The sequence below is a fragment of the Lepisma saccharinum genome, chromosome 10 (genome assembly GCF_977018435.1).
Source record: "Lepisma saccharinum chromosome 10, izLepSacc3.1, whole genome shotgun sequence".
NCBI lineage: Eukaryota > Metazoa > Arthropoda > Insecta > Zygentoma > Lepismatidae > Lepisma > Lepisma saccharinum.
In genome coordinates, this window is record NC_139238.1 from 83,937,266 (window position 1) to 83,961,617 (window position 24,352).

At 35.9% G+C, this 24,352-nt stretch overlaps 1 protein-coding gene across 1 annotated transcript in view; it reads right to left on the reverse strand.

The window, feature by feature from the left end:
* LOC145994168 (ATP-binding cassette subfamily C member 4-like) overlaps positions 1–24,352 on the reverse strand; it is a 108,906-nt gene that overhangs the window by 45,504 nt on the left and 39,050 nt on the right. The window contains exons 7-9 of the mRNA XM_083130262.1: positions 20,188–20,344; positions 16,191–16,329; positions 14,782–14,889 (exon numbers count right to left, since the gene is read on the reverse strand). Of these exons, the coding sequence (XP_082986388.1) occupies positions 14,782–14,889; positions 16,191–16,329; positions 20,188–20,344 (404 nt within the window). The remainder of the gene's footprint in view (positions 1–14,781; positions 14,890–16,190; positions 16,330–20,187; positions 20,345–24,352) is intronic.

The following is a 24,352-nucleotide window of genomic DNA, read 5'->3' on the forward strand; positions in this document are numbered from 1 at the left end:
AACATTGGAGATTGTAAAGCTAGTAGTATAATTGATGCTATAATAAACCCAACTTATAAGTGTAGAAAAGAAGAGGTTATTTGATTGAACAACCCGATTTGGCTACACTTAAAACAATGTCAAGAGGGGCTTATACCACAATTCTTCAAGTGTGATATGCTCTTAATTTTAAGAATTCTGAATTCTAGTGTAGAAAAGAAGAAGCCTCAACAGACAGATTTGCCTACACTTAAGACTATGCCAAGTTCTTATATGATTTTATTGTTTACAGTGTGTTTTTCTGTCAAAATCCCAGGAATCTTGAATTCTAGTGTAGAAAAGATGAGCCCCCCCTCAGATTGATTCCCCCATGTGTACATTGATATAAAGCTCATAGCTCCTGGGTTCTGAGACCCAGTAGAGTATGGTGCATAGCCCCATGGTTTTTATTGTCTTGTAATCAAGAGGCTTCTGGGTTTGAGTCCTGATAAAATGTGAAGCCTCCCCTGATTGCAAAGTGTTAATATTGTTGCCTTATAAACAAGAGGCTCGGGTTTGAGTCTTGATAAAATATGAGATTGAAATAGATGTGGCAAAATAATATCTCCACACGTGAGATTTTGAGAATAATTACTGCTAGTTGATATACAACTGATAGCTCCCAGATCTGAAACCTGGTAAAGTATGTTGTACAACAGCATAAAAGAGCAAAATTATTTTATATTGGGGATCACCCGAGCCTAGTTATTGTTTTGGCATAGTTCTGTTTTTTTGGACCAAGAAATTTTTTATAAATAAACAATAAAAATGCCAAAACAAAAATATTGCAATCAGTGTAATAAAAATATATCTAGTTCTAATTGGTCTAGGCACCGGCATATTTGTGACTCTAAGAAATGCAGAAAGGCCACAAAAATGTGTCCAAGATGCCATAAAATATTAAGCAAGGCATATTACAAATGGCATAAGTGTAATTCTTATGTACAGTCATCAACATTGCCCTCACAACCATCTACATCTGGTCTGAAAACGAAGCATGAAGCACCTGTTAATGCTAGAACAGCAAAACAGCCACGCTATGCACCACCTATCCATAGCAGTTTTAATGGCCAACTTAGGGATTACCGGTTTGTATCAGAGCAAAAATGTGGTATTAAGAATTTTTTGAACAGTGTAAATCCTGATGTGCAGGCAATTCTAAATGCACAAAATGGCTCTTATAAGCTGTACCTCAAATTGTTTACACAATATAAAAACCAAATGGCACAAAATTTACACAGCCCCACATAACAGAAACTGTACCTGTATATTCAAATGCAAATTCAGACAAAATAATAAGCAGTTTGATAGATCAATTGAATATTAAACACTCTGAATTTGCAGCAAAAGAGTCTGGATGGAGCCTATGCGGATCTCCACACAAGTTATATGTTAATATTTCTGAATTCAGCCCTTTACAAGGATCTACATATCTGCCATTACCTGCCAATATTAAAAACAAAAGAGCCGTGGTTAACGTAGAAAATAATGATGAGAAATGCTTTTTGTGGTGTATTTTAGCTGCTTTGTATCCAGTTTTAAGGCATCCTGAGAGAATAACTTATTATAAACAACATGAACACATTTTTAATAAAGCAATGGAGGGTTTAGAATATCCAATGTCTGTTCAGAATATTGATAAATTTGAAAAAAAGGCCCGGGATATCAATGATAAACAATTATCTATTAATGTTTTTATTTGTTCTACTGGCCGTGGCAATTGCTTGATAGCACCTCTCAGAATCAGTACATTTGATGATGATTCTGCTGTTCCGATTGATCTGCTCTTAATTGAAGGGGGTGATACACACCATTATACTCTGATACATAATCTTGAAGCTTTAGTCAGAACACAACTAGACAAATCTAATAGACTATTCAAGTTGTGCCGAAGATGTTTAACTGTATTTGATGGTCAAAAAATGGTGAATGGGGTTCGTGAAGAGAATACAGAAATTGCTAAAAACAAGTTAATTGAGCATCTGAAATATTGTGGCAATCATAAACCTGTTCATATGGTGATGCCAATGCCAAGTGAAAATGCCAAATTCAAAAAATTTGAAGCCTTGTTGGAACACCCAGCATATATAGTCTGTGATTTTGAATCAAATCTCAAACCTCTTGCATTCTGTAGCCCAGACCCTGAGGAACCTTCAATTACACCATACCAGCTACATGAACCTTCCAGCTTTTATTATGTGATTGTACAGGATGGTGTTGTTAGTAAAGAATATTTACACATGGGACCAGATGCCATCAAAAAATTTGCAGATAGAATAGAAAATGAGTGCCGTGACATAGCATCTAATATCTTATTAAAATCAAAACCCATGTTGCCTTTAACAGAGGATCAGATTGAAGATTTCAACAATTCAGAAAAATGCCCGGTATGTGATTCTGAATTTTCAGATACAAATATCAAGGTGAAACACCATTCTCATACAGATGGTAAATTCTTAATGGCTCTGTGTAATAGTTGTAATATTAAGATCCAGAGACCAAAATTTGTCCCTATATTTTCCCATGGTGCATCCAATTATGATTTTCATCATTTGATCAGGTACGAGGGGTTTGACAAGGAGAATTTAAATATTTTAGCAGAAAATGATGAGAAATATATTGCTATTAGCAAAATAATTAAAGTTAATGGTGTTCCTATTCACTTAAGATTTCTTGATTCCTACAGAATTTTATCTGCTAGCCTGGCTACACTGGCCACTCAATTATCTGATGATCAATTCAAAATCACATGTGCCATGTTTCCAAATCAGGACCTGAAATTAATTAGGCGGAAGGGTGTATATCCATATGACTATGTTACAGATTTTTCTAAATTTGATGAGTGTGCTCTGCCACCACAACAAGAGTTTTACAGCAAAATCAGAGGATCTGGAATTACTGATAAAGATTATCACCATGCCCACTTGATGTGGAACAATTTAAAATGCCAGACATTTGGTGATTATCACATGGCATATTTAAAACTTGATGTGACCCTCTTAGCTGATATACTTCAGGCATTCAGAAAATCTTCCATGCAAAATTATAAGCTGGATCCAATTTATTTTTACAGTGCCCCGGGCCTAGCATGGTCTGCAATGTTTTTAAACACTAAAATGCAATTGGATCTGATCCAGGATCAAGATATGTACTTGTTTATGGAGCAATGTATAAGAGGAGGCATGGTGCAATGTTCTCAGAGATATGCCAGAGCAAATAACAAATATATTCCTAATTATGATCCAGCACTGCCATCAAATTATATACTGTATGTGGATGCCAATAGCCTCTATGGTTATGCTATGATGGATAAACTGCCATATGCAGGGCTTGAGTGGGTTGAAGATTTCAATATTGAAGATCTTAAGGATTTTGATGACAATGACTATGGCCTCTTCTTAGAGGTTGATCTGACAATTCCAGATAATTTACACAACAAATTTTCTGATCTGCCCCCAATTCCTGAGGTTGAATGCTCACCTGGCTCTAAACAGAAGAAATTGATGATGACACTGGAGCCAAAACAGGGCTATGTCATATATTACAAAAACCTCCAGTTCCTGATGCATCATGGTGTTCAAGTGACCAAAATTGGCAAAGTTTTGAGGTTCAGGCACTCAAGATGGTTGAAGCCATATATTGATACAAACACAGAGCTTCGAACATCTGCAATGAGCCAATTTGATAAATCTTTGTTTAAATTGATGGTCAATTCTGTATATGGCAAAACTATTGAAAATGTCAGAAAACATACTGATGTTAAAATAATTACTGACCCCAGCCTGAGCAAAAAATTGATTGCAAAGCCTAATTTCAATTATAGAAGAATTTATGATGAAAATATGGCACTCTTCAACACGAAAAAAACAAAAATTAAGTTTGATAAACCTATTTATGTAGGGGCTGTGATATTGGAATTGGCCAAATTACATATGTTAAAATTGTATTATAATGTGTTGAAGCCTTTTTATAAGGATCGTGTAAAACTGATGTACATGGACACAGATAGTTTTATTCTTGATATTCAAACAGAAGATGTTTATCAAGATATGTCACAGCCTGAATTGCTTGAATATTTTGATAGCAGTGAACATTCAAAAATTCAACCCCACAACAAAAAGGTGCCTGGCAAGTTAAAAGATGAGACACTTGGTGATGTTATTGTGGCATTTGCTGGGTTAAGGGCCAAGATGTACAGTTTTGAGACATGTAGTGGTGCTGTTGCCAAAAAGGCCAAGGGCATTGGCAGAGTGACTGTAGACAAAGAGCTTGAATTTGAAGATTACAAAAATTGTCTCAAATCACAGAGTTCAATCAGAACATCAGAATGCAGAATTCAGAGTATAGATCACTTATTGACTACAAATATTGTAAGAAAAGTGGCTCTGGACCCACATGATGATAAGAGATGTATTTTATCATGTGGCATACATACTCTACCATGGGGTCATTGTGATTTGAGAAGTGGGAATCAATGCCCAATTACAGAGCATGATTTGAAATAAATAAACATGCCTATGAACTTATTTGGGTTCAAAAAACAGGCTGTTATGGACCTGCCAACACCACAACCCTCTCCTGATATAATATCTAAACTGAGTGCTTTGTTAATTATTCATTTGAACAGCATACTTACAGATGTTGATGATAAAACGGGTAAAACATTGTACATATTTAACAATAATTTAAATCATTACCAATTACCTGTAGGTGGTCAATTACAATTTATTACAACCCCTGAGGGTAATGTCAAGATTTCAGTAGGGAGAAATATTTATAGAATTAAGCACTCAAATATGGTTTCTGGCACTGTTTATACTCTTTCTGCTGGTGACTGCTTATATATTGAGGTCCCGGGATCCTATGACAAGCTTATACCCTTTTTTATAGAATTAAGAATTAGATATTCAATAATAAATAACCACTAAAACAAAATGCCTAATGATATATTTGGCCATTCAAGACATGAAGATCACAGTGATGAGATTCTGATGCTTGATGTCAGAGTAAAAAAATTAAGAAGTGATTTACAAGCTTTACAAACCACACTCAATGCCAGTCTTCAATTAGAAATTACAAATTTACAATCACAATGCATGGACCCTCTTCTTAAAATGGATTCTGAACTCAAATTGTTGCTTCAGAAATATACTGATTTGGCCACATTGGATAATTTTCAAAGTTTAGAAGAAGCTGTAGCAGCTCTTCAAGTCAAATTTAAGACCCAGGCTACCAACTCTGAGCAATTGAAACAACAATTGGAGGAACAGTTTAATAATGTCCAGGCACAGCTCCAAACAATTGTCAAAAGCATAAAATCACAAGAAGATTTTGATCTAGTGATTTCCACTCTAAAGGAACAGATTCAGTCACTCCAGATACCTAATCTGGACCCTCTGAACAATGCCATAGCCGAGGTTAAAGTAAAAATTGAGACACTTGAAAATTTTATGAACAACTTGCCATCTTCTGATGCTTTGAGTGCAATAACTCGGAGTGTTGCCAACATCAAGCTGCAACTTGAAACATATGAAGATTTTGGAAAAATTCAAAGTACCATAACCCATCTTGAGGGTACAATAGCAGCAGTGCAAAGTGATTTGACAAATGTACAAGAAACTCTAGAATCCCGATTGCCTGGGATTGTAGATACCCTTGTCAGTGTCCAGCAACAGATCACAAAGCTTGAAAACCTCAACACTGAATCTGAGCTATCTCATTTTCATCACTTGATTGATGATATCCAAACAAAGCTTGAAATTTTACAACAATCAACACCCACTCAGGCAGATATAGCTCTGCTCCAAAATGCTATGCAAAATGTGGCTGATGCTTCTGAATTAAACAATGTAAAATTGGCACTTGAATCTTTGCAAAATACTGTAGCAAATCTGCCTACATCACAGGAACTTAAAAATATTAAGAGAGCAGTGAATCGCATATTGAAATCAGAAGATATCAAGAATATCCAGACAGAGATCAAACAACTCACTCAGACAGTGGCCACTCTACCAACCAATCAACATATTAATGAATTGCATGCCCTGTTTGAGGATATCAGAAGACAGGTCCAAGATCTTACTGCTCAAAATTCAAAATTGGCAGTTGTTGAAAATTTACAGCAAATTGTAGCTAATATCAAGCAACAGCTAGGGACCATGGAATCCAATCAAGCAAATGCTTTGTCTGTTTTTGCCACCCAGCTACAAGAAATTGTGCAACAATACAAGAAACTTGTTGTGGACATAAAGATCAAGCCAGGCCATGATGATGTTGTTAGGACCATCAATGAGCACCTTGAATCTGTAACAAGCAGATTGCTTACAGCAGAAAAAGAAATAACAGGCATAATCGAGAATCCAAAACATACAGTAATTCTTGAATTGTACAGTATCCCCAACAAAGAATATGATTCACCATTTACACTAGGCGGCAAAATATATATGCTGTCCCCTGCACAATTTTATTACCAGTTTTTTGTTGGGGGCACACTTAGACCAATCAAAATCAAATATTGGCTTCAACCACAGGCACACCACTACCCTACCTTATCAATAACAAATGCTGATAACAAAGCAAAAATCACCAGTGTAGAATTAGAGGATGTTACAGACCCCAATACATTAGAAACAGCCTATGCTGAAGATGATGGCTCTCTGGAATTTAAAATACAAATAGGGGACAAATTATATTTAGAAAATCCTGTAGTATCAGCTGCTGAACACCCTATAGTTGCAATATTCTTGTTTACATATTATGTCTAGACAAATTATTGTTGATGAATTACACAGACAAGCCCGACATAATTTTAAGAGACTGCCAGTAGTCACAAAGGGCATAGATGATTTATGGCAGTGCGACTTGATTGAGATGGCAAGTGGACAGCTGAAAAACTTAGACAAAATCAACAAGGGCTACAAATACCTACTCACTATCATAGATACATTTTCAAAATTTGCCTGGGCTGTGCCACTCAAATCCAAGACTGGAAAATGTGTTACAGAAGCCATCAGAACAATCATCAATCAGAGTGGAAGATCACCGCGCTATTTGCAAACAGATAATGGCAAAGAATTTTATAATTCAGTGTTTCAACAATTTATTAAAAGCCAGTCAATACAACATTATTCGAGTTACAGTGATCTCAAGGCCTCAATTCAACAGAACCCTAAAAAATCATATGTATAAACAATTTACACTTCAAGGTAATTATAAATGGATTAATATCCTTCCAGAACTTCTACATAAATATAACAACTCCGTCCATTCCACAATCAACATGAAACCCTCTGAAGTAACTTCATCTGATGAGCAAAAATTGATCAGCACTGTTTATTATCCTAGATACCAGCCAACAACAAGAAAAGCCAAATACAAGATTGGTGATCAAGTAAGAATCAGCAAATATAAGCACTTATTCAAAAGAGGCTTTACAAGAAACTGGAGCACTGAATTATTTACAGTGGTTCAAGTTAAACCTGGGACTCTTAACACAAATATAATAAAAGCCACCGAGGAGAAATTCTCAAAGGCAGGTTCTATGAAGAAGAACTCACCAAAACTAAACAGCCTGACACATATCTCATAGAAAAAATCATCCGCAGAAAAGGCAACAAGTTACTTGTCAAATGGCTAGGACTTCCAGAACACAGCTGGATCGATGCAAACAAAATAATAATATGAGCACCTGGGATGTTATAAAGAGGCTGCCAGAACCTGAACAGCAGATTAAGAGAAATGGCAAGTTGCTGCCTGATAATATTAGATGTCTTATTGTTGGGCCATCAGCTTGTGGTAAAACTACACTAATGATTGATAATTTTTTATTGGCACCCAACTGGTTAGACTGGAAAAACAGGCACTTGTATGTCTTCTCTAAGAGCTTGGAACAATTAAAATATCAGCAGCTGATGAAGCTTTATGATGGATTGGATATTGCCACTTTTGAATCAGATGTTAAGCCACTCCATGAATGTCTCGATAATTCTGTTGTTGTGTTTGATGACATTATACTGGATAATCAAAACAAGGTTAGGAATTTCTTTACACAGGGCCGACACAAAAACATTGATTGCTTCTACCTGGCACAGACTTTTTCTAAAATACCCAAGCAGCTGATCCGAGACAACAGCAATTTTATATGTGTGTTTCATCAAGATCATACCAACCTCAAACACATATATGATGAATATGTAGGTGGGGACTTGAGCTACAATAATTTTTCCAAGTTTTGCAGTAGGTGCTGGAACCAGGATAGTTATGGGTTTTTTCACAATTGATATGACAAGAACACCTAATACTGGTAAATATAGAAATAAAATTAACAATTTTCTAGACATTGAAACATATATAAATAACCATGAAAAGGCCAATCATTGATGATCTTAAATTAAGAGATTATCTTGTAAAAAGATTTAAGGGATGGAAATCAGAGAACCGAGGTTTTTATGAGCAACACAAGCGCACAGAACAGCCTATTATTGATGCTATTGGTGAATTAGGTAAAAATATCAAAACTGTTACAGAGCAAAATCAAAATTTGATCACAGAGCTTGTACCTGTAGCTGCTAGGAACATATTAGATTATCCAATCACCCCACTTTCTAGTATTCATACACCTAGTCCTATTGCTCCTCGAAGAATTGAAACTACTCAGGATCCTATTGAGTTGGGTCTTCTTGCTCAAAAATATTTAAGCACACCTAAAGACAACAAAGATGAGGTCTTTGGCTTATATGCTGACACAGAGCATGATGGTAGCATCATACATAGAATTGGCAATTTCAGAGTAACATTTATGGGAGATGATATAATTGTATATTCAGAATCTCATCTTGGAGAGAAAGGTGGTTTTGTTAAATATCTCGGCAAACCTGGATTGTGGGAATTGATGACTAGGAAGAGACCTGGCAGCTATACAGATCAAGATTATGAGCATTACAAAGAAATATTAATAAAATCAGATGCTCTATACCAGAACAATGATCCCACACAAAAAAGAGTCAAGTCTAGCAGTGGAGCAAAATACAACAATTTAATCAAGCCCATATGGTCTCAGATCAAAACAGGTAGTGGAATCAAACAATACAACACCCTGCCTAAAGAATTTGTATGGGTTGATGATGTCGGGAAACTTGTAGATAGGTTGCTGGTCATAGCTGGGGAGGAAAATGCTGGCAACCACAATTTTTACAATGAAAAGGTTGGAATTATGGACATGATAAGCACAAAATTGTCTAATTTTATAGTGAATGACACTAAGGGTATTGGATATCTTATAAAAATTATTAATACTCTACCACCTAAATTTTGGAATATCTCTGAGGGTCGGGGGCTTGTTAATGACATTATAAACAAGCTGCCATTTGAACTACACATTCTAGGCTATCAGTATTGTGGTCCAGGCACAAAATTGGACCATAGATTAAACAGAGGTGATCCTGGTGTTAATCCCCTAGATGCTGCTTGTAGAGACCATGACATAGCATACAATACACATTCTGATCTTGACAAGAGACATGTTGCAGACAAGAAATTAGAAGAGGCTGCATTTGGTAGATTTGTAAGCAAAGATGCTTCTTTAAGTGAAAAAATAGCAGCATTGGGGACCACCATAGCTATGAACACCAAACAAAAACTGGGGTGGGGGTTGTGAATATGTATATAATAAACCTAGGATGAAGGCCAAGGGTGTTATGTATCAAGTACCTTATGCAGGTCTTAAATCTCTTAAAACTATTGATAGCCTTTTGACCAAAAAGCAGCGCAAGAAAAAAAATTCTTGTATTGCAAAAGGCCATGGAATGAAATTGTTACTTAGTACCCCCCAATTAAAAAAATTACAGCAATCAAGAAAAAAATCACATGTGGGGGATTTATATTTACTATCCCTGCCATCTTAGCAGCTTTGGGGGCTGTTGGGAGCTTGGCCGGGGGATCAGCCGCCATAGCAAAAACAGTAATAGATGCCAAAAAGAATAAGGCAGAATTAGATGAGCAGAGGCGCCATAACCTGGCCATGGAAACAAAAGGCAAAGGTGTTAAGAGAGCCATGAATAAGTTTAAAAAAAACAAGAGCCGCTTACAAACCAAGATATTGAAGCTTTAATCAAGCCACTGGGCATCAAACATTTTAGAGGTGTGTACATGTCTGATTCTTTACCAGAACAACCACTCAACAAAGAGTGTGGCATTGTTAATTTGGATAAGTACAAAAATCAGGGCACTCACTGGATCTGTTATCTTAAATATTTAAAATAATGGGGCATTTCTGTTTGATTCATTTGGAGGTGTTCCACCTGAAAATTTAATAAAATATCTAAATTCAGCTAATCTTTATTACAATAATGCCCGTGTTCAAAATTTCAAAGATGTTAATTGCGGACATTTGTGTTTATCTGTTCTTAGATATATGTCTCAAATAAATAAACCATCAATTGAAAATTTTCAAAAGGCCTTGTGGTATCTGAAACATCATGGGGGTATTTCATCTCACCAGCCAAAATTCAATATTGAAACTTAGATTACATGATGACATAGTGTATCCCAAAACAATAGCTCTCAGAGCATTTTATGGCATGTACTTGATCCCTAATATTACACACCACAACAACAAAATTGCAGTTGGGGATCAAAAAATTGTCATCACTCCAGGGCAATATAATCTGTCCACTTTAAATGCTCAATTACCCAGAGGTGTAGTGTTAAGTCAAAATTCTGTCACTCACAGAGTAGAGATTGTATCTGCTACAGAAACAGTGGATCTGGGTACTATAGGAGAGCTGTTAGGATTTGAGAACAACACAAAACTTGAACCAGCCATCAAACACACTGCTATTAATATACCTAAATTCTTAGCCATAGAGACTCTAAATATTCACTGTAATGTGGCCGAGGGTATGATCACCAAATCAAATGGCATAGGCACTCACAAACAAACTGGGATCATTGCAACATTCAAACCTAACTCTGAATTTATGGAGCCCATCATCTACAATCCATCCCCAACATTATATTTTCCTGTGTGTCACAATAGAATAGACTACATTGAATTGATGGTCACTAATGAAAAAGAAGAATTAGTTGATTTTGCTGGAGCCACAACAACTGCTATCATAGAGATTAATTTTTAAATAAAAATACATACAAGAAAAAAATGGAAAATATTGAGAGTTATGAGCTACAATCATTCCCTCCAAACAGGAGGACATTTGCAAATTTAAATCAACCCAACACAGAGATTGAGGTTGATCTTGATGTAGGGGATGGCTTTATACACCCTCACAGAGCAGATCTATACGTCAAGCTTGATGTTGTAAAGCTCGATGGTACAGATTATCCGGCAAATTCAAATATAAGATTGGTGGATAATTTTGTGCCGCATCTGTTCTCTGAAATTGAGATCAGAAAACATGGTGTTGTTATAAACAGAGTGGATTATCCCGGCATTACCTCCACAGCTTTGGCCACACTAAAATTATCCAAAACCGAGGCTTCTTACTACAAAATAGGTGGATTTGAGGCTGGTGATAAAATTATATCTAAAAGCCACACAGTGCTGTTCCCAATGCGCCTGTTGCCAGGATTCTTCTCAGATTACAAAGATATTATGTGGAAGGGTGGTTTAAGAATTACATTTAGAAGAGCTGCCAATGATAATAATGCTTTGATGAGGTACAGTGCAATAAACTCTACCGGGGAAGCTCTGCCTAATATCCTACCTGATAAGGGCAAGTGCCTTATTCAGACTATGGAGCTAAGAATCCCGGTTGTTGAATATTCTAAAAAATCTACAGATTCCTTTACAATTTTATACATATCAATGTATACAGAAGCCCGCCACTGGTACTTATTATGAGTTTGATGCTACAAATTCATTCTCCAGTATACAATATGACATGCCGGATTTTGTGGTGGTACTGTTTCAGACTGGAAGACACAATAATCAGGAAAAAAATTCAAGTAAATTTGATAACTGCAACATCAAGAACATATATCTTAAAAATGGCAGAAATGAGGTATTCCCCAGAGAAAATTATAATTTAGACATGTCCAAGGATGATTTCCTTAAATTATATGAAGCATTTACAGCATACAAAAGGGTCACTACTGGCAATACTGACATGTATTACACACCAGATGAATTCAAAGCACAGAGACCCATGTTTGTCATCAACACCTCAAAAAGAAAACAAGTTGTGGTTAATGACAGGACAAATATTAAAATTATCTGTGAATTCCATGAGGCATTACCTGATGACACCATATGTAGTGTTATTCTCATAGGTGAAAAATCATATGTTTATGATGTAAGAAATGAGAGAGTCACAGAGCAATTCTAGAGGGCCGACTCAAACACAGAAGCCCCTTGATTACAAAGCAATAATACCAACACTTTGCCGTCAGGAAGGCCCAGACACTCTCCCAGGTTTCAAACCTGGGGGTCTCTTGATTATAAAGCATATAAGCCATGGAACTATGTTTACAGCACTTCTGCATTGCAGGGAAGCTCAAATACAGCACTTCTGCTTATTGCAGGGAAGCTCAAATACAGCACTTCTGCATTGCAGGGAAGCTCAAACACAGCACTTCTGCTTATTGCAGGGAAGCTCAAATACAGCACTTCTGCTTATTGCAGGGAAGCTCAAATACAGCACTTCTGCTTATTGCAGGGAAGCTCAAATACAGCACTTCTGCTTATTGCAGGGAAGCTCAAATACAGCACTTCTGCTTATTGCAGGGAAGCTCAAATACAATTCAAAGTGGGACTTTGAAATGTGCAATAAATATTCTTGTAAGTCTCTCTCGGTATATATTATCAGAAGAAGGCAAAACTTGAATTGGCTCGGGCATGCAAGAGTGAGAAGTTCTGTGCTCTTCCAGTAAATTGGAGATTATATCTGCTGGCATGGCAATTTTCTCTGAAAGATGAAAGAGCACAGTGTAGATTATATGTCTTGCATGCCAGCAGATATAATCTCCCAGGCGTGCATGATTTATTGCTGGCCGAGACATGGGACTGATCAAAAGATTAGAAAGAACATGCAAGCAATTAATTATGCATGCCCGCTCTTGTCCTATTGTATTGATCGGGAAGTTTTGCTTGCATGAAAATATAAATATTTTTCGCTTAATTTCAAGTATAGCCAATACAATGTCAAGGGGGCATATTTTTGACAAGCTTATAGACAACAAACTGAGAGATTCAGCCTTTGTACACATGGGGGAATCAATCTGAGGGGGGGCTCATCTTTTCTACACTAGAATTCAAGATTCCTGGGATTTTGACAGAAAAACACACTGTAAACAATAAAATCATATAAGAACTTGGCATAGTCTTAAGTGTAGGCAAATCTGTCTGTTGAGGCTTCTTCTTTTCTACACTAGAATTCAGAATTCTTAAAATTAAGAGCATATCACACTTGAAGAATTGGGGTATAAGCCCCTGTTGACATTGTTTTAAGTGTAGCCAAATCGGGTTGTTCAATCAAATAACCTCTTCTTTTCTACACTTATAAGTTGGGTTTATTATAGCATCAATTATACTACTAAAGCTGATAGTCACGACGAAATGACCGAACAAGTGTTTGAAAATTAGTTTACCAATAATCTGCTGCCAAATTTGCCAAGTTATAAGAAGTGTATCATAATTTGCGATAATGCAAGTTATCACTCGAGGCTGCTAATGAAAATAACAACTATGAAGACAAAACTGCAGGATATTATTTCCTTCATGGAGAGGCACGACATTCCAGTACCGAAACCTGTTCCTATAAAAGCCCTTTTATTAGAAATAATTAAATCGGCAAACATTACTAAAAAGTACGTAGTCGATGAGCTTGCAGCCTCACGTGGACATGAAGTGTTGCGACTCCCTCCCTACCATTGCATGTTTAATCCCATAGAACTGGTGTGGGCCAAGTTGAAATCATATGTGAGGAAAAACAATGTATCTCCTACTCTAAGTGCCAGTGTATGCCAGCTGTTGCGTGATGGAACAGAGACAATTGATGCTCAGCTTTGGTTGTCCTGTATTCAACGCACCATCAAAATTGAGAGAAAATACATTAACCACGATACGGATAGTAACCAGGAGAGATTCGTGATTCACGTGGGAGACAGCGATGACGATGACGGTGAGTGAAGGTAAGTTAAGTATATATGTATATTCTGAATAATATATTTTTCGAGTAGTAAATATGAGGATTTGTAATATGCCTCTTTCCTATCTTTATTAATGTTGTACTTTTTAATCTTTATCTGTATTTCTTTCTCTTTACATATTCTTTAATTTATTTGTTTCTCTTTCTTTTTTTTTACCCTTTCCTTCAATTTGGCAACATCGCTTTCCTACTCCAGTTTCTTCAAGAGAAAACCGCCCGCTCGGGTGTTTCTTTTAACAAAGAGCACCGCTCCCTTTGTTAACCGCTGGGGATATAATGAACGCGCGGACTTTATAAGTTATGTGATGAGATGATACATAATGGGGAAACAGAGAGAAGAGAAGATATAAAGTGAAATGAGAGCAGACAGAGGTATAAAGAGAGAGAAACAGGAGAATGAGATAAAAACGCTGGTTCCAAACATGAGGATGCAAGGTGATAAGATGAAATTGGTGAAAGGGAAAACAAAAACACACATGGACAGAACACAACACAAGCACAAACAGACGTAGGTCTCTGATCATGTTTAAATAAAAAGCAATCAAGCAAGAATTTCGAAAATGACAAATAATCTTTCCCTTGACCCTTAAATGTGCCATACCTGCAGTCTCTTCGCCGAAGCCGTTAGGTCTTCCAACGACGACACTGAAGAGGAAAACAGTTTGATATACGTCGTCATAGAGTCAAGGAGGAGAAGGCTGACGAAAACCTGCAAAATACGAAATGTATAGATTCCTATGCGGACAGTGAAAACTGGAAGTGTTATAAGTATTCCAATACTTTGAAGCAAGGTGGATAAAAAATCATGATTCTTATTTTTAAAAAATCATTTTTGCTGATTTTTTTTATTTAAATCGATTTTTTTATTTTTTGTAAAACACACGCTTAGAATTGCTTGTTTGATTTTTGGAACCATACATATAGATATATATGTTTTTTTATAGAAATACTTTTCTAGTAAACAACTCTGTAAAATATTTGAACAGTTTGATTAAAGCAAATAAAAATATACGTAAACATACATTTTTCTGTTTCTGATACTGTAACTACTATGGAAATGTTTGTTAGTGTGTTAATGAAACTATAATAATTTCAGTAACTTTAATTCCAGTTAAAATTAAACATTCTGGTTGTACTCTATAATTGTCACTTAAAATATTAACTTAAATATTTTCAGTCTTTGTAGATGAATTTTGGAGATTTTTTTAATGATAGTTTAAAAAATATCAGCTGCCATGTTATTTACAGTTTAGTGATAATGACTCTATTTATTTTTTAACATAAAATGTTTGTTATTGTTGCATATAAAAATTATTGAATTTTAAATCAAGATAAATGTGTTTATATTTCTTTTCGTATGAGCTTCACATCATCAGTACATATACTTTATTTCCTTTATTTTCCTATCTTAGAGCCTAATAAACACCATAAATGATTACGAGATTAATGTACTTTCACCAAAAGTGATTCTGATATCTACAAACTCCTTATGTACATTATTCTATAAATTATTTATTTGAAGTGATATAAATCAGTGATTTAAAAAAAAAGAACACCTGATTAAATCTTAATTTTTAAAAGAAAGTGAGCATTTGGGTATTTGGAGTTTTATCACAGACCACAGGATGTGACATTATAAAAAGATCTGTCCTGAGAAAATCACGTCTGGCCACCTTACCACAAGCACAACACGCGAGTTGCCTCTTCTTCCACCATCGCCATTTTTACCGTTTTCTCGCAGTGCATTATGGTACTGAGTGTTTCCAACTATGAGGAAGACGGTTGTAGGATTTGAAAATAATACTAACTCCATGAGTTTATTTGTGGACTACATTTATCTGGTGAATATATCATAAACATGCTAGATAAAGGAGCATTTCCTAAACTCCCAGGTTCTAATCTTAACTTTAAAATGTCATAAAGTAAAAAGTTAATATTTAGAAGTCTTTCCTCATCATATCTTCCTCAACTTGCTATTTACTAGTCAATGTATATGTCTACTAGGCTTACCTCGTTCACTGCCATAGAATTTCCCAGTAAAACAAAAGTGATGAGAGCGGCGAAGAAGACTATTCTATTGGTCACGTGACTCACAATCATCTTGAAGCATTGGGCCAGAGCAAATACCTTCACTTTGTTACGTTGGGACCTGGTACGAAAGGATACAAAGAAAGTTGTGAGTAGCATCTGAATGTAAAGGAAATAATGACAAAACATATTCTAAATTTGTTTCTAGTACAAGGTGCATTCAATAAATAACCGGAAAAGTAGTATAAAAAATCTAAAATACGACCGTGATTGTTATATGTTTGTTAATTTGTGAAGGCGTTTGTAAGCTATTCATAGCTGGGGTTGGCACGCCTGCCTCGTGCAAGGGACGCTGGGAAACAGTTACACAAGATGGCGGCACCCTTACAGGAGTGCTCCAAGCTGGAGCAGCGAAGTGTCGTGAGACTTTTGTTGAGTGAAGGTGTGAAACCGATAGAAATTCATCGCCGCACGACAGTTCAGTACGGTGACAACTGTATGAGTCGATCACAAGTGTGCGAGTGGGCTGAGAAGTTCAAACAGATCATAACCAGTGTTGAAGATTCTCCGCGTCAAGGTCGCTGTGTCACTGCAGTCACGGAAAGGAACATTCCTCAAGTGGAGGACTTGATACGGGAGAACCGGTGTATTACTGTCAGTGAAATTGCTTCCCAGATGGAAAGATGGAAATAAGTGTAGGATCAGCTCACCATATGGTCGATATGTATCGACCTTTGCGAGAAAAACTGAAACCAGTCATTCTGCAGAGACGACGCGGTCTGTTGTCCACTGGTGTACATGACAATGCGAGACCACACACTGCCAATGTCACCATCGACAACCTGAAGTTTCAGTTCTTCCCCACACTCCATATTTGCCTGATCTCGCACCTTCCGATTTTTATACCCTTGGCCCACTGAAAGATGCACTGAGTGGATCGAGGTTCTAGAATGGCGACGAAGTCTAGTCAGCGGTGCATGAGTGGTTTCGCAAGCGTCCAAAAGATTTTTTTTTTCCTGTGGAATCAGTCCTCTTATCAAGCGCTGGTGTAGGTGCGTTGAACTATGGGGGGACTATGTTAAAACAGAGCACTGCAGTTCTTTTGGTGCTTGTAATAAATATTTGTTTGCAACATATTTCCGGTTATATATTGAATGAGCCTTGTATATTTTATTCTATGGTTCCTTTAGTTCTGGTTTTCTTGGTCAGTGAAAGAATTCATTCACTTTTAACCCCTGAAGCACCGAAATTATTATTGGAGGAGAAATTAGGTCTGGTGCTCTCAATCTCTGCACTTCTATCTTTCCATCTCTCTCTTTTGTTTCTGTATCTTCCCATCTCCTCCCTGTCGTCACCGGGACGGGTTCGATACCCGGTGGAGGCACATAGTGGTTCGGATCTCACTTTAAACTGTAGTTCCAGTCCCGATTAGCCTTGCTGTGCATAAAGTGGACTTAAAACGCCAACTCAAACAACCATCTCTTCCCTTTCACTGTCTTCATTTCCCTGTCCCCATATCTCACTTGTTTCTGTGTCCCTTGATCTATCTCCTTCCTTTCCTTATCTCTCTTCCTCTCTTTTCATTTATATTTATTTCTACCTCTTTATTTCTCTTTCCCTTCATATTCATTCCCTCTCTCGCTCTGTCTGTCTGTTTTTCTTTCCTTGTTTTCCTTATTCCCTGATCTTCAATTCTCTTTTTGTTGGTTTCGGCTCGCCTTCTATCTCTCTTTCTCTCTATTTCTATGTATTTTTCTTTTCCTATCTTCTCTTCGTTACATTTCTTTCTTTTCTTGTTTCTTTTCCCTTCTCCTTCTCCGCTCTCTTTCTGTATCACTCTCTTTCTCTTTTGTCGAAACAAAAGCTTCATTAAAGGTATCATTTCAACTCATTTACGACGAAAACGAGACAAATAGACGTCCAAGAACCTAATCCAGTTCTCTCTTTTGAGTTTGAGTCTCGGTCAGAAGCAAACTTATGAAGGAGAAAACATTTACATCGACTCCGTTACACCACGTACAACACTTGAAAGCAAATTTTTTGTTTTGCCTATTCTCGTACTTGTGTTTGTATTTGTGTTAGCGTTGCTTTTCTTTCACTTTCGACTAATCGCGAAGATGAGAATTAGTGATGATTAGATGAGGTTGATGAAGGAAAACTCACAAAGAACATCATGCCCAGGCCGAGACTCAAACCCGGGAACTTCAGTGACGAGGGAATAACCGACCACCGAATCGACATAAATTTTCATGTAATATATTGATAGACGAAAAAGGAATCCCAGAATAGAAAGATAATATGTGCTTGTGTGAGTGTATAATTAATGATGCTATATCTTATTTTAACTCTAGCTTACCTGAGGGGGAGAGGGGGGGCTGTCAGCCCACCACCTCTATTTTTTCGATTTTTCAACTGTGAAATCTTTTATAAAAATTGAAAATAGATAACACTGTTCCCCAGGTGTTCTCAATATTTCTATATTACTTTTGTTCATAAAAACATAAATGTTAAATAGGAGGCAAAATGAACTTGGTGGACCTATGAGGCACAATCTTGGAATGCATGTTATTAGAGACACTCGTGACAGTGACAGTGTACAATTGGTTGGTATTGATGGTAATTTTTGTAATGATTATCTCTATACGTATATATAAAAATGGATGTATGTGTGTGTATATATGTATGTTTGGTCCGGCATAACTCTCGAACGCCTGGAGCGATTTCAACCAAACTTGGTACACGTATCTCTTGCAATCTGGAAAGAAATACTGTGGGGGTAAGACACCCCTGGCACCCCTAGGGGAAGGGAGTGACATGTAAAAATAATCGAAAACGACCGATATTAGTGTGGAACACTTGGTTTTCGGGGTCGCTAAGGTGAATAGTGACACTCCCAATGCCGTTCAACTCCAATTACATTTTGCACTATAGTTAGAATTCATTATTTTCCTGTCTAATAGAAGATTGGCATAAATAAATACCGGGCAATCAGCTAGTAATTAATAAACAAACAACAGCGCCTCTGTAAACAAAAGAGCACTAATAAAAAGTTATTACGTATTTTGTGAGTTTCAGCGAGTGCCTTAATCATTTAAGAATTGGTTATTATTTTTTAACAATGATGGTAATTTTTGTAATTATTATAATTAATAAATAACTGTACATATATAATTGACAAAATGGTGTCTTGAATTGTAGGCCTGTGTGGGCCTTTGACCACCCCCTTCCCCTCAGATAAGTAAGTTTCTCGTACGGCACAGGTAAGCCAGGGTTAACTCATACGTACAGTAGTTTGTCTATCTTTAGTAAAATATCATGTATTTTCTCTTTATCCCACAGAAATTCTATTTTCTGCACATAGAGGATTACCAAGACAAGATCTGCAGCTTAACGAACTGTTAAAACAAGTAAGTCATTTCAGAGTGCTGAGCTCATTAAAATTTCTTCATAGACTGCGACTGCGAAGTAATTCTTAGAGAAACAAAAGTAGATTTCGATGTGATAAATTGCATTGTCTTTCTTCCATGTGATGCATAGAAATTCACCCCTCCCCCCCCCCAGCCACTTATTTCTCGCAAGTCGATAACACTATAAAAATCCTAGCTGAAATTGCTTAAAAGTGGCACAAATGACATATTTATTAAGTATACTAACTCACGAAATAATGCAATTTGTTTTCGTGTTTCTCACAAATTTCACATTTTTCCACATATTTTTTTTGTGAATAACGCAGAAAAATGGCGAATTTTCTGCCACATGAGACCAGTGGGTTTCCTAACATGTTGTAGGCGATAGTAGTATTTTATCGACAAACACGTTATAAGTTATTTCAACACTCTTTTCTCCTTGTACTTAGCCAACACATTAGTTTCATACCATTGTTTCCGAGAACTAAATCTCTTCATCATTCGTGCGTGTTCGGAACTTGTTTTAACAGCACTGTCGTGCTCTCTTCCCTTTCTCTATGGTTTTTACTTACATAATCATCTTGTTGTGGAGCTGCAGCACTATTTCCTCCTGAGAGCACATTTTGATGGTTTTGATTCCTCTCAAGAAGTCTCCAATCAGCAACTTTGTCTTCTCATGTTCGCCTCTTAACGCCTTTGATGTTTTCCTAACAACTGCCACGTTCCATGCTATAAAAGATGGTTGCAAATCTTAAATATAGTAATTGCAGGCTTTTTTCACGAGAACAGAAACTTTAAACAATGAAAAAGAGTTTTGCTGAAGATTGTACTAATTCCACGTTCCCCTTAAAGAATGTAATAGGAAATTTTACTTTAATATTAAAAATAGACGCTCATATACATATACGTATGTATGTATGTGTGTGTATAAAAGTTTGCATGCAGATCACAATCAGTTAAATATTTGAAACTATTCAACTTGTTGGGATATAGATCAAGTTCATATCAATATATAGTATAAACGTAATAATGTATGTATCTTACAAGTGTTCAAAAATGGTAAATCTGCAATTTTTGTTTTTCATAAAGATTAATGAAGGTAATGCATAAACTGTACTATTTTTTGGTATTTTTTCATATTCCTGTTTTCCTGTTATATGTCACGTTACGTCATGAGTTAAACTTGATATGATTACTGATTCAGACATTCGAGTAAAATATATTTTGTTATTATGTTTAAGAAATGTGATATAATAAGTTGTAAAGGATTCAAAATTCAGTTTATTCTTCTAATTATAAAGGTATGTAAAGTTGTTTAATTAAAGGCAAGCTAACTAACTAACTAACTAACTCTCTTGCCTTCTTAAACCCGAAGGTTCATGGCTGTAGCAACACAGGCCTTCCATCTTTCCCTATCTTGAGCAAGTTCTATATACTCTTTTCCGTCCCTACCGATTTCCCTTAGGTCTATCTCAACGTTGTCCCTCCATCTTCGTTTTGGCCTTCCTACAGGTCTCTTACCATCAGGTTTCCCAACAAGAATTGTGTAAACTCCTCTTTCCTCTCCCATTCGTGCCACATGGCCTGCCCACCTAAGTATTCTTGATTTAATTATTCTAATATCTGGACATGAATACAAATTATAAAGGTAAAGTGCTCCCCTGTGCATAGCACCACGCCATGAAGGCGTATAGGGGGTGTGGGGGTAACGCCCCACACTTTCTTGATCCGGTCGTGAGTGGGGGTGATGTGATCAGCATCTAAATTATGTAACCTTCTCCACTCACCTGTCTCCTCATCCCTTTTTGGTCCAAAGATTTTCCTAAGGATCTTATTTTCAAATACTCTCAATTTATGTTCCTCTTTCAATGTAAGGGACCAAGTTTCACATCCATATAATACTACAGGCAAAATTAATGTTTTGTATATTTTAACTTTTAGTTTCTTAGTTATTAAACGAGAAGACAAAAGTTTATGTAGAGAAATGTAACATGCATTTCCTGAATTAAGCCTACTTTTTATTTCCTCTTTAACATAATTTTAATTTGTTAATATTACTCCTAAGTATTTGACTTTGGAAACTGGTTCAAACGAGTTGTTATCAATAATTAGATTTTGATTATTACCTAACACTTGGTTTCGGCCTGTAAGCATATATTTAGTTTTCTCTTTGTTAACTTTCAAACCTATCTCTTTAGCAGTTTTGAAAAATATTTTAGCATTATTCTTAATTGTATTTACATCATCCCCCAGTAAGTCTACATCATCTGCATATGCTAACAACTAAGTCACACCATTTAATTTTAGTCCTTCTTTAGTTTCTTTTACCGTCCTAACAGCATATTCTAAGGCATGATTAAAGAGCAATGGAGATAATGCATCTCCTTGTTTTAACCCATCATGAATTGTAAATTTGTCAGACATATTAATACCCACACGAATTTTACTTTCTGTTTCACTGGTGCATATTTTTATCATACTAACAAGCTTCTTAGGTATTCCAAACTCTACTAATATATTATATAATTTATCTCTTTTGACCGAATCATATGCTTTTTTTAAATCAATGAATAGCTGATGGACATATTGATTATATTTCCACTTTTTTCAAGTGTCTGTCTGATGTGAAAAATTTGATCTGTAGTTGATCTGTTCGTTTAAATCCACATTGATAATCACCTATAATTTCATTAGCATATGGTGTTAGTCTTGTTAAAAGAATGTTAGACAATATTTTGTATGTTGTTGAGAGTAGAGAAATTCCACGGTAATTATTGCAGTTCATTTTATCACCTTTTTTAAACACAGGAACAATTATGGATTCTTTCCACTGTTGATGGATTTCTTCTTTATTCCATATTAAACAAATTAATTTATGAATTTGACATATTAATGAATTTCCACCATATTTAATTAACTCAGCTGGTATTAAATCAATGCCAGGTGCTTTGTTATTCTTTAGCCTTTTAATAGCATCTTTATATTTTATCAAGTTTACTTTAGGTTGCCACCCCTTTCTAAACTCATTTACACCTTTATATAAATCTCTGATATTTTTATTTTTGCTGTTTGTTTCAATTTCGTTAATTTTGCTTTTCAAGTAATCTCTTTTTTTACTTCTAAACGTGCGGTTAACTTCTCGCTTTATTCTATTATAATTGTTTAGATTTGTATCATCAGAGTTATTTAACCACCTAAGTCTAGCCTGATCTCTTATTTCTATTAGATTATGACATTCATTATCAAACCATGGCTCACTTTTTCTTGGTTTATGGTATCCTATACTTTCTTGCTGCTGATTCTATTGCATTACGTATGTGCTCCCAATTCTTATTTACGTCTGTTTCATTTATATTTTCATCATCATTTAAATCCTGCAAAACATCAAATCTATTTGACAGTTTAATTTGGTAATCTTTCTTAATTCTTTCATCAGTAAACTTTCCTGTATCAAATTTTAGAACTTTTAGATTTTGTTGCTTATGATTTATCACTGAGAGTCTTTCTCTTAATTTAGCAATTACTAAATAATGGTCACTGGCACAGTCAGCTCCTCTATGTGTACGAACGTCAATTATACTAGTATGCCTTCCCTTATCAATGAGAATATGATCTATCTGATTATGAGTTTTACCATCTGGAGAAGACCAGGTATATTTATGGATATCTTTATGTTTAAAAGTGGTACTTTTCACAATTAAATTCTTTGAGGTTGCAAAAGTAATCAATCTTATACCATTATCATTACTTAATTCATGAAGACTTTCTTTACCAATCGTGGGTTTAAATGTCTCTTCTTTGCCAATCTGTGCATTACAGTCACCTAACAGAATTTTCATATCATACTGAGAAAATTTATCAAAGACCTGTTCTAACTCTGTATAAAAATCATCTTTAGTATTATCATCTTCATCTTCCGTTGGTGCATGTATGTTTATTAGAATAATTTTACACCACCTACCCTTTAAAACTGCATATGATATCCTATCATTAATAAATTCTACTGTTTTAAGAGCCGAGATAATTCTATTATTTATGAAAAATCCTGTTCCAAAATTATGATTTTCAGTACCACCATAGAAAAAAGTATAATTTTTAGTTTTACAATTCCCTTCTCCTGCCCACCTAACTTCCTGGACAGCTACTACATCTAATTTATACTTAACTATCTCATTAACTGTACACTGAAATGCCCCAGGCGGTAAAGGCTCAGAACATTCCAGGTGCCTAATTTAATATCCTTATTCCTAACGTAGATCTTATCCTTAGTCCAGGGACCTCCCAAAGTAGTCCCCACCCGGAGATCCGAACGGGGGATTATTTTACCTCCGGAATATTTTACCTTGGGAACATCCATGGCCTTACTTTGTTGTTTCTTGACATTTTTTTTTTACAGTGCAGAGTTGTCAGCTCTACGCCTAACCCCCAATATGAATGGAGGAACTACTACACAAGACAAACACAAACACATTAAAGGGAAGTGTTGATCAATTGTAAAAAAAGGAAAACAGGAAACCTAAAGGGAATCATCATCATCAATATATTTTCTTGGACTTAACAACTTTACATTTGGCTGTTTACGCCCAGTATACCATCTAAAGGAAATTTATTTGACATAAGACCAAGGCGAATTTCTACAAGTGGGTTCACATAGGATTTCAACGAATGCGATTGTATGACGTCAGTCACATATGGGGTCTTTACTTCCTGAAGAAGAATATTTTAAAGTTCCATTTA